The sequence below is a fragment of the Hipposideros armiger genome, unplaced genomic scaffold (genome assembly GCF_001890085.2).
Source record: "Hipposideros armiger isolate ML-2016 unplaced genomic scaffold, ASM189008v1 scaffold_907, whole genome shotgun sequence".
NCBI classification, from domain to species: domain Eukaryota; kingdom Metazoa; phylum Chordata; class Mammalia; order Chiroptera; family Hipposideridae; genus Hipposideros; species Hipposideros armiger.
In genome coordinates, this window is record NW_017732257.1 from 15628 (window position 1) to 27795 (window position 12168).

Consider the following 12168-nt stretch of genomic DNA (forward strand, 5'->3'; position numbering starts at 1 on the left):
GCACAATGATAATACCAACATGGGCCAGTGAAGCAATGTCCTCCACAACTAGACTGAAGAACAAAACAACAGCAACTTGTCTGTTCCCCTTCCCCTGATTCCCCAATAATAAGAAAAACAAAAAACCAATTTCTCATATTTGTAATTTGAAACCAAGTACTGGGGAATGAAGTTTTACACACAGAGTTTCAATCTACCTGTGATAAAATATAGATGAACCATCCCAAACGCGAGACTGACACCAAGGGATTTGGAATATATTTGGCGAGCAAATTAAAAAGGCTACCTGAGATGCAGAGATGATGATGGTGGGTGATGATGGGCTGTAGTGTGGCTGGCTACAAACTACAGAACTATAATGGCAATAGCATCAGGCAACATAGAAAAAGCTTGTAAACATACCCACAGCTAAATTCACAGTTACTTACTCCAACTAGGTGCAATTCCTCTAGGTAGATTAACTTCAGAATCTGGCCAATATGGACAGGCACATCAGAAAGATTCAATATTAGTTAAGGTGATCTCTTAGTTATACTTGTTTATAAAGACTAGAATCACGAAAAGCGCCCTTATCCCTTTACCTAAGCAAATTTATCCTTCGCAAAAAAAATAAATAAAATAACATAGAATGAACACTTAGAAAAATAATCACACGTCATGGCCATGTTCATGCAAAATTTCATTACCAATGGTCATGTTTTGTTTTACAAAAGCAAAGCCCCAATACGTATCTTAATTTTATCTAAAGTATTTGAATCATCTGTGAAAGGGCCTTAAACCCACCACCAGGCAATACGACAGAAATAGTTCCAGAACTTACAATCTTCTTCTCACGTTTGCTATTGTGTTCTACTGGCATGCTGCTGCCATTGCTTCCTGAGGGCACAATGCAGCCAGGGTTATGTGCCTGAGGTGGAGGCATGCTCTGCAAAGGTTAAGACACACAGATGCATCACACACAGAAGACGATGACAGCCGAAATACATGTTAAGTATGTGCAAGTTAGAAGAGCAATGCAAACACTTCTATTACATGTGAGTAGTGCAGCAAACAATTTTGCAGGCTGGAGTTAAACTAACCATGAAATCGGACAAGACTACACAGATTCTATGGCAAATAGCATAACTGGTTTTATCATACAAAAAAAAAGCCTTTAATATTTTCAGAACAGCTCGGGAACATCTCTTTCTCACTTGAAAGACAAAAAATACTTTGAAAAGCCATAAACACAAAGAAAACAAAAGCAATATCAACAAATTAAATTCTACCATGACTCTGTGTGCCTGAGAAAGATACTTCAGACAGGACCCATGGAGTGACCACCCATACATGTCCACATGCAGCATCCAACTTGTTAATGCAAATTGTTACTTCTCCACAGGCAACACGATTCCATTCTATTTTACATGGTACAGACAAGTCAAGCATTTACCTCCTGGCTTAGAAGAGGTCTTGCTTCAAGAGCTATCCTTTTCTTATGCTCCTCTTTTACAGGCATTAGGGGCTTGAAAAACTTTGGTGGCTGAGGAGAGAATGCTTTAAAAGGGCTAACTGTTAAGGCATGAGAATTCTCTGATGTACAACCTGCAGAAGACAAAAAGGCATGGGTTCCTAAGTACAGAGCACTTCAATCAGTACATGGGAAACGAGGGAATAACCTAGCCACAGGAATAGGTGGTATAACAAAGAAATTAATAAGCTAATATCTGGCTAAGCCTTAAAACAGAGCTAAGCAAGAATGGAGATATAACTACAAAGTCACAGAGTCATCAAAGAAATCAGAAACCAAATTTTCTACCCTCTTTTCAAGATGTAGCTTAAGCGCCAGTTACCAGACCAATTTTGACTCATGCTGAATTTGAGTCTCTGAATTCTCAGAGTCCTTACTGTCGGCACATGCATTTTGGCATGTTATCATTTAACATCTTATTTTATGGCGATATATGTATATCGCATTCAGTTAGATTTTAAGATCAATAATGGCAGCTTTCGTACCTTTCACTGCATATAGCAAGTAGAGGCACAATAAATAATGAATATTGTATAAATTTTCTTGTAAGGCCCCTTTTTTCCTGAAAACACCATCCTCCAAATGACTGAAAAAGAATATTTCCTCTTTCTGGCTTTTATTCATTTCTTAGGTTTTTGGACCTCTTTTCTTCCTCCTATATTTTCTCCCCAATTCACTGGTACTAAAGTATAAGGTAACAGAGCCAATTTACATATCCAAAGAATGCTGTTCCCTTCACGGCACTGAAAGGTTATGTAGTAAGGTAATAATGCTGTCATTGATCAAACTCCTTTCTGGTATCATTTCTATGATTGCTTTAGGAATAAGAGACGTGTTCTCCTAAAACATCCTTTAATTTTAGTACAAAAACATTCTTTTGGTAAAGAATTAAGTCTAATCATAATATAATAAGATTTCTGTGCATCTCAAAATTGACTTCCAACTCAGGAAATGATGTGTGAAAAATGATTTGAAAATTCTAAAGTGTTACACAAAGGCCTATTATTATTATTTGGAAGATACATTGGCTACAAGGCAAAAAGAAATCATGTTAAGTGAACATAATATGTTCTATTCAAGAAGATAGCTTCAGATCACCTAGCAAACTAGTATTTCAGCTTCTTATCTTATTACATGCCATCTATAAGAGAATTTTATCCCATGCTTTTCCTAAGAAAGTATAAAGCAATAATACAGAAAAACAATGTCACCATACCTTCTTTACTCCTTCGAGGTGAATCCCTGGGTAAAGTTCCATAACATGCTACATCTTGGTAACTGGCGCTGTAGTCACAAATGTCTAACTGGTTCTCTGGCCAACCCTAGAAGTTAAAATATGGGTTAAACTGTAATTAAGTTCCTCTAAAATGAGAAATGAAGACCAGATTTGAGTTTTTTTCTATTTTTAGTCGCAGTATGTACTCTATTTTTTAATGAAATGTTTAAAACATAAAAAAGGGCTGAATGTGATAAATACTGTCACATCCAAAATATACCTAGAGTGATTGACGATAATATTTTATTGTATTCGTTCAAGGTTTAATCATATCACTATAAATACAGTGATATACAGGTCCCATTCATCTACCTCCATCCATAGAAGCTGTCATTTTTATGAATTTCGTATGCTTCTAAGGTGACTGGAAAATTTAAGACCAAACTGCAACACTTTTCAGAGTAAAATGGTTATTTCACTTTAATAATTTTGCCTGGGTAGCAGGCCTAAGCTGGGACTGCCCCAGGCAAATTAGGTGGTATGGTTACTCTACAAGATGTGATCAAAACACATGGTGAATGTTTAAATTATTTTAAATAGTTATTACTGTAAAAGACACATTGCCATTAATTCCCCTCAAAATACTTCCTCTCGCATTGAACACATTTATCCCATCGTCTTGCCACTTTCTGAAGCAGTTCTGGAAGTCCTCTTTCATGAGTGTTTTTAGTTGTGCTGTTGTGGCTGCCTTGATCTCCTAAATCGATTCAAAACGTTTTCCTTTCATGGTCATTTTGACTTTGGGGAAGAGTCAGAAGTCACTGGTGTCAGATCCAGTGAATAAAGTGGATAAGGAGACACCATAATGTTTTTATTTGACAGAAATTGCCGTACCAGAAGTGATGTGTGACATGGAGCCTTTCCGGTGCGTGCTGCCGAGTGCCATCCAATGGAAAGGCAGGGATCTTCAATGCAGGAAGCAGCACGTCAAACCTTAGTAACAGTGTGTGACAAGTTTCAGCTTGTGCAGTGCAGTCAGTGCTGTGTGAGCTACAGTTGAGAGAAGGTGTGTTTTAAAGTGTGTCAGAAATCATCCTCCATCATGACAATGCTCCATGTCACACATTGCTTCTGGTACGGCAATTTCTGTCAAATAAAAACATTAGTTTTTATAAGGTGTCTTCATCCACCTTATTCACTGGATCTGGCAACATGCAACTTCTGTCTCTTCCCCAAAGTCAAAATGCCCATGAAAGGTAAACATTTTGAATCGATTCAGGACATCAAGACAGCCACAACAGCACAACTAAAGACATTCACGAAAGAGGACTTCCAGAACTGCTTCAGAAAATGGCAAGAATGATAAGTGTGTTTGAAGCGAGGGGTAGTATTTTGAGGAGGATTAAAGGCAATGTGTATTTTACTGTAATAAATTTATTTTTATTTAAACATTCACCATATTGTTTGATCACACCTCATACATATACCTGAGATTTAAAAGTATTAAACTGTCATAAGATGTTGCTATACTGAAGGAAGAAAACTCCTCTTGTATAGCATATAAGCTTATTTTACTTTAACTTTCCCAGAGTTGGCTGCCGCTGAGGACTAGATTTGAAATTTCTTGAGGACATAATCTGTGTTCACACTCCAAATCATTCACAGTACCTAGCTTGGTAATTTACAACGATATGTATTCAAGAAATGTTGGCTGAATAAGGTGATGTGAAAGGCCCTTAATTTTAAACCCCCAATTTTACCCATTTGAAATAATTGTGATTTTGCTTGGGTGGATGTAATATGTTCTTAAATCTTTTATAGAGTTACACTCATAAACACACAGATATTCAATTATGTATAGCACTCTCCTGATATGGAAAGTCATATCATGCTAAGTAACAATGTAACACTGAAAGTACACAGCAATTTCCCACCAAGTATTTGAACTTGGAAACGGACATGTGGAGACAGTGCTCTACATAAAATTAACATGGGAAGTCCAGATATTTTTAAAAAACCAAGATACCCTAACTTGTCAGATTTAGAGTCTGCTTATAACCTAGGAATGCCCAGAGATACATACCTTATCATCTTCATCAAATCCAGAAAGGTCTGGTCGACTGGAGGAGACCTATAAAAAAATGAATGGTTTTATCAATGTGGTTTATATATTTAACAAAAACCTAATATATACACACATAAAGAAATATGTCGCACATACAGGTGAAGCCTGTATGACTGTCTCCTGTCTTCCTTTTATTTAACCTTTTTACCCCACCTTTAAAATTTTTCAAATACAGTTGACATTCAAAATTATATTAATATCAGGTATACAGTATAATGATTAGACATTTATATAATTTAAAAAATCATCCCTGGCTGGCTGGATAACTCAGGTAGTGAGAGTGCAGGCTCATAACACCAAGGTTGCTGGTTTGATTCCCACATAGGTCCAGGAGCTGCACCTCCACAACTACATTGAAGACAACTACTTGATTTGGAGCTGATGGGTCCTGGAAAAACACAGTTCCCCAATAAAATTTATATATATATATATATATATTTAAAAAAAAAAGTCATCCTCCTGACTAGTCTATATCCACCTGGCTGTATGCATAGTTATTACCATATTATGAACTATATTCCTTATGCTATATCCATCCCCATGACTACTTTGTAATTACCAATTTGTATTACTTAATCCCTTCCCCTCTTCCACCCATTACCCCTAAAACCTCTCCCATCTGGCAACACTCAAAAAAATGTTCTCTGTATCTATGAGATTATTTCTGTTTTGTCTGTTTGTTTATTTTGTTATTTAGGTTTTACATATAAGTGAAATCACATAGCATCTGTCTTTCTCTGACACTCCACTCAGCACAATACCTATCAGGTCCATCCATGCTGCCACAGATGGCAAGAACCCATTCCCTTCCCTGGCTGAGCAACATTCCATTGTATATATGCACCACCTCCTCTTTATCCATTCATCCATTGAGGGACACCCAGGCTGCCTCCACATCTTGGCGATTTTAACAATTTTGCAATGAATATATTGATGCAAATGTCCCCTTGAAGTAGCTTGGGCTTCTTCAGATAAATACACTGAATTGAAATTGCTGGGCCCTTCTCTGTCTCGTTATACAGCCTTTGTTTTAAAGTCTATGTTGTCTCATATATATTGCTACCCTGGCTTTTGGTTGCTGTTGTTTCCATTTTCATGAAATACCTTTATCTCATCCCTTCACATTCAGACTGTGTGTGTCTTTCAATCTGAAATGAGTCTCTTGTAGATATCATATGTAAGGGTCTTGTTTTCTTATCCATTCAGCTACCCTATATTTTGATTGGAGCATTTAATCGACTTATATTGAAAGTAATTATTGATAGATATGTAGTTGTGGCTATATTTTTACTCATATTTTTATATTTTCTTTTTCCCCTATCTTAAAGAACTCCCTCTAAGAATCTTTGTAATACTGATTTGGTGGCGATAAACTGCTTTAGCTTTTTCTTGTCTGGGAAGCTTTTTATCTGTCCCTTGATTCTAAATGGTAGATTTTCTGGGTAATCTTGGTTGTAGGTCCCTGGTTTTCACTACTTTGAATATTTTATGTCAATCCCTTCAAGCCTGCAAATTTTCTGTTGAGAAGTTAGCTGACAGTCTTATGAAAGCTCCCTTGCAGGTAACTGCTTTTCTCTTGCTGCTTTTAACATTGTTTTAAACCTTTGGCATTTTGATTATGATGTGTCTTGGTGTAGGCCTCTTTGGATTCATCTTGTTTGGCATGTTCTGTGCTTCCTGGGCTTGGATGTCTATTTCCTTCACCAGTTTGGGGACGTTTTCCATCATTATTCCTTCAAATAGGTGTTCAACTCCTTGATCTCTCTTCTTCTGGTACTCCTATGATGCATATGTTGGTATGCTTGATGTTGTCATAGAAGTTGTTTAAACTAGACTCATTTCCTTTTTGCTGTTCTGATAGGGTGTTTTCTGCTACCTTATCTTCTAAATTACTGATTTGATCCTCTGCTTCATCTAATCTATTCATTCCCTGTAATGTATTCTTCTGTTTAATTCGTGTACTCTTTTATTTCTGACTGGTTCTTTTTCATGATTTCATTGTCCATTTTTGTTTCTCCTGTCTCTTTGTTGAAATTCTCCCAGAGATCACTGAGCATCTTTATAACCAGTGTTTTGAACTCTGAGTCTGGCAGGCTGCTTGTCTCTATTTTGTGTAGTTCTTTGTCTGGTGCTTTGTTCTGCTCTTTTATTTGGGACATGTTTCTTTGTCTCCCCATTTTGGCTGCCTCCCTGTGTTTGTTTCCATGCATTAGGTAGAGCAGCTGTGTCTACCTGTCTTAGTAGAGTGGTGTTATATAGTAGGTGTACTACTGAGCTCAGTGGTGTAGTCTCCCTGGTCACTGGAGTCAGGTGCTCCAGGTGTGTCCCTTGTGTGGGTTGTGTGCCCTCTTGTAACTGAGCCTTGGTTGCTGTTTGCACATCAAAGGGAGTGGCTGTCCCTCAAGCTGATTGTTTATGAGGTGTGGCCATGTTGTACCTACACTGCAGGGGATGTGATGCAGAGGGTGACCCTATGGAGCAAAATTTGCTTTAGTAAAACTCTGGTGGCTGCGCAGTCATCCCTGTGGGTGTGTCGTTTTGGGAGGCGGCTGGGTGATACTGTGGCTCAGTCCAAGCTGGGCACTGGGTGTGTAAGCCCAGGGGCCTCCTGGGAGTATCCCTTCCAAAAGCCAAGTTCAGCCTTAGCCTGTACCCTACCTGGGGCCACCTGGCATGAGCCACGAAGCAAACCACAGAGGGCCGCCACCTGCACTGGAGTTGGAGGTGCCCGAGAGGCCAAGCCACAAACCAAGGCTAGCTATCATTAGCACCGGGCTTAGGGCTGCTCAGCCAGCAATATAGGACACACCGAAGCCAGATGCTGTTTATCTGGGTTTTGTGAGACTTTAGGAAAGGTGTGCCATGACAGGCTGTTTGTATGGAAAAGCCAATGGAAGCAGCTTGGGTGTGCCCAAAAGTTGTGTGGGGAGGGGTCTCAGAGAATCCCCAGGGTGGCACAAATGGTGTTAGCCAGGTTGATGGGAGACTCAGATATGGCAGTTGCCTGCATCTGCACACTGGGAGGGGGAACAGTTCAACAAAGAAACAATGACTTCTGCCAGCTCCTCCCTCCAGGATAAAGCTGCCCCTCCATTCCTTACCCCAAAGCCAGATAATTCAGTTCCTCCCCATCTGTCCCTGGCTTCTTTAGAGCTCCTGCCCCAGAGCTAGAGCTCAGAGTAAGTCTGTGTGCAAGCCCTTTAAGAGGAGTGCCTTTACAGCATGGGGAATATAGTCAATAATATTGTGATAGCATAGTATGGTGTCTGATGGTTGCTGGACTTATTTATGATGACCACTTCTTTAGGTATATAGATGTTGAACAACTATCATGTACACCTAAAACTGATATAATGTTGTATGTTAGGTATATCTTTTAATTAAAAAAAAAAAAGAGCACCTGCATTCCCGCCCTTGTCTCACTCAGCCAAAATCTCTGCTAGTTTCACATCCAAAAGTTATGGGGACTTCTCTCCCTGGCACTGGAATCCTGGTTTGGGGAGCCTGGTGTGGGGATAGGACCCCATGCTCCACCAGGGGGCCCTCCACAGCCAAGATCCCTCCTGATTTTTAATGGTCACATACAGGTGTGGGACCAGCCAGGCCCACGTCTCTGTCCCTCCTATCAGTCTTAAGGTGGCTTTTTCTGTAAGTCCTTAGGTGTAGGGCTTTGGTTCAGCTAGATTTCAGGCGATTCTCCATGATGATTGTTCTGTAGTTTGGTTGTAATTTTGATGCAGTCATGAAAGGAGGTAAGCACAGCATTTACCTACTCTAATGTCTTGACTGGTCCCCTCTTCCTTCTTTCTACCCTCCCCAGGAACAATGACTACCTTAAATCTGGGGTTTACTATTCCCATACAGGATGATTCATATAAAGTGGTATCTTACTACTTATGGTCTTTCTGAATAGTTTAATAATTTATTTTTTCTAGTTTAGATGGACAATAAGACTGCTTTATTGATTTGTTGGAAAAGTCATGATGCATTTTTGCAATGAAAACCAGAAAAAAAATGTCATGACTTTTCCAACAACCCAATAATTTGTTTCTATGACAAACTATGATGAGATAAATGTTGCTGCTGCCCCTCAGTACAACTCCAGCTGCATCCTACCAGTATTGACGTGTGAAATATTTCAGCATCCTTTAGTTCTAAATACATCCTGTGTATCTATGAGAATCTCTGAGCATGTATTAAAGCATGGAATCTCTGGACATATATAAGGCATGTGCATCTTCAACTGTGTTCTTCCATAGGCATTTTAGGATCAGCTTATCAAATCCTAAAAGAAATTATGCTGGGAATTTATAGATCAGTTTAAAGAGATGTGCCAAGTTTTTGATACTGTGCATTCCCATCAATGAACATAAGTCACTAGTTCTCCATGAGTTAAGGTCTTCTTTATGGTGATACCTGAATTCAGATTTTTTAGTTTTTCTTGATTCCATTTTTATATAAAGTTTCCATTTCTGTTTAAGCTTTTACATTTATGGACGTGACATCATTCAGCGTTTGCTCTTATGATGTCTAAATCTCTGTTCTCTCTGTAGTAATAAGCCCCTTTTAAATTCCAACATTTGTATTTTCTCTCATATTTTTTTTTTTTTGCCCCATCAATCTTAACTAGAAGGCAGTCCATTTGATCAGTCTTTTAAAAAAACTGGCTCTTCAGTTTTGATTCTTTGTTGTATTGTTTGTTTTCTAGTCCATACATGTGTGTTCTAATCTTTATTATTTCCTTCTTTATTTCAGTTTATTATAATTCTGATATTATTACCTCCTTTTTAAAAAATTATTGTTTTCTTTTACTAACTTAAAAAACATTTATCCATAAAAATTTCTCTATGAATCTCTTAAAAATAAGAAAGTCTTCCTCCTTTTTAAAAAACCATAACCAGGGCCGGCCGAGTGGCTCAGTTGGTTAAGAGCTCGCTCAACAAGAGTGTGAGCTCTGAGCAACAGCGGTTCGAGTCCAGCCCGAGCTGAGCAGCCGCTGAGCTGCCAACAGGTAGCAGGATGGCACAGCTAAAAATATAAAAATAAATAAAAATAAAAATAAATAAAAAACCATAACCAGAATAACATTATCACATCTTAAAAAGTTAAGGGATTCCTATATACTTATCAGATATCCGGTCAGTGTTCAAATGCCACATAAATATTTTCACGGTTAATTTTGAATTGGTATCAAAACAGTACAAGCATTGCAACTGACTGATATAGATAATAATTCTCTTTTAATTTACGAGTTTTCCCTTTTCTCTAGGTCATTTTTCCTGTAAAGTTTCCCATACACGGGATTTTGCTGATTGAATCCCTGTGGTGTCATTTAACATTTTACTCTGTCCCTTGTAAATATTAGTGGTTAGATCTAGAGTCTTGTCAGATTTACGTTGTTTTTTCTTTTTTTGGGGGGGGGGAGGGCAGGGTATAGAATACTTCATAGGTTGTCTTTCTTTACTTTTTAAGATAGATGTTGCCCCCAATTTTTTACTTTTCTTTTTAATATGACTTACAAATTTCCTAAGAGTAACTCTTGTGCTCTCATTTTCTCTACTGTCCACTATTTGTAAGATTTCACTAAGGCCCAGTCATGTCACATAGCTGTGCTCTCTGATGCGCTTCCCTAGAACAGAGGAGCAGGTGTGGTACTTGGGGACACCCAGAGCACCAAATGTTCTACTCCACCTGTAAATCCCGACCTCAGGTCCCCTCATGTACTACACCCCAGCCCGAGACACGTCATGCAAGCCGCAGACCCTGGCAGGATGTGCTCACATTATGCACATTTGGTGTGCTGAGGCTCCTCCGCAGGTGCCGGGCTTTGGTGGAAAGTGCTTCTTTGACTGTGACTGCCTGTAAAGTTGAAAATGACATTTATTTTTCTCCTTTGATGACAAAAGTAATATATGCTTATTGTGAATGATTGTGAAAATATGAAAATAAAAATCATTTCAATCCTACACATCACCTGCTCCCCTATCTGTACAAAACTGGAATCTTTTTGCATCTGCTGAATTTTTTTTTTGCTTAGTCAATCAAAAACATTTTTCATAAATAAAAATCTGAAAAACAGCTAAAGCGAAGACATTTATATGTTGTGGATTTTTTTATATAGGTGGGCAGAAGCAATACCTCTAGCTATACATTTCACTTTCAAAACTACAATAAACTTTGCGGTTTGTGTTTTCCTCATGCAGAAAGTCCCACCTTTAGTGAAAGGTGGGACTTTCACTAAAGGAAGATTTTTCTGACAGATGCCAATCTTAGTCCTCTTGTTGTTCAAAACACATTTTTCATAACTTCAACTATTGCTTCTATGAAATGACACCTCCCATCTTACAGTTCCATTATCTCGTGGATTATTTTCACCTGAATGACCTGTCGCTGCCACAGAAGTTAACCTGGATTCAAAAAATTAGAGAGATGGCATGTGTTAAGCGTGTGGACTTTGGAGTCAAGCGTTCTGTGTTCACATCTGACTTTGTACCACTTCCTAACTGTGTAACCTTGAGCAGCTTAGCCAACTTCTGTCAGCCTTAATTTTCTAATTTACAAATGGGGATTATAACAGTATGTAACCTCATACCGTTACCTTGAAGATTAAACAAATTAATGGAGCTAAATTGCTTAGGCACAGAGCTCATGAAAAATGTATTCAATGAAGTATAGTTGTTATTTTAATTTTTCTTATTACTCTGTCATAGTAACTGTTTTAACTAATGAGATCGCTCCTCAAGTTTTTCTTCTCGAATAGACTTAGAGAGAAGGTGTTTGCTCGGTAAATTCATCTTGGTCCATTTGGGGTGAAGGCTGGTGACTCCTTCTCTGGTCCAAACATTGCAGTTACTTGCCTGCCGGAGCCGTTCAAGGCTCAGAATATTCTCCACCTGCAGCACGCCACGCGTGTACTTCTCAATGTATGTTTCTCCATCTGACGTGCCTTCATTTTCACTCCTCGCTGCCATGAGAGCCAGCGTTTCCCGGTCCTCAATCTCCTCTGTTGCCTAACGTGACAAGAAGGCAATTATAATATTTGTATATGAACAATATTTTTTGTCAAAACTATAATGAGAAGATAATTTAAAAGTTTGGAGAATTAACACATTCTTCATTACTTATATTTCAATATTTCTGAAAAAGTAATATATATTTTACCTTTGGTATATTGGATACTATTTCATAGGTTACACCACAGGAATACAATATATTTTTCAATGATATTCTCCTCTTCAAACTCTGGGTGAAACTCTGGTAGAAAAAGAAAGCTGAGTTGAGTGATGTAAAAATACAAGCTCTTTAGTATTTTACAAA

At 38.3% G+C, this 12168-nt stretch overlaps 1 protein-coding gene across 1 annotated transcript in view; it reads right to left on the reverse strand.

Annotated features, from left to right (window-relative positions):
- Positions 1-428: 428 nt before the first annotated feature.
- KIF13A (kinesin family member 13A) overlaps positions 429-12168 on the reverse strand; it is a gene marked incomplete at its 3' end in the record, with an annotated part of 189283 nt that continues 177543 nt past the window's right edge. The window contains exons 33-40 of the mRNA XM_019630384.1: positions 12013-12105; positions 11709-11861; positions 10633-10710; positions 4810-4857; positions 2727-2832; positions 1433-1584; positions 821-925; positions 429-470 (exon numbers count right to left, since the gene is read on the reverse strand). Coding sequence (XP_019485929.1) covers positions 429-470; positions 821-925; positions 1433-1584; positions 2727-2832; positions 4810-4857; positions 10633-10710; positions 11709-11861; positions 12013-12105 — 777 coding nt within the window. The remainder of the gene's footprint in view (positions 471-820; positions 926-1432; positions 1585-2726; positions 2833-4809; positions 4858-10632; positions 10711-11708; positions 11862-12012; positions 12106-12168) is intronic.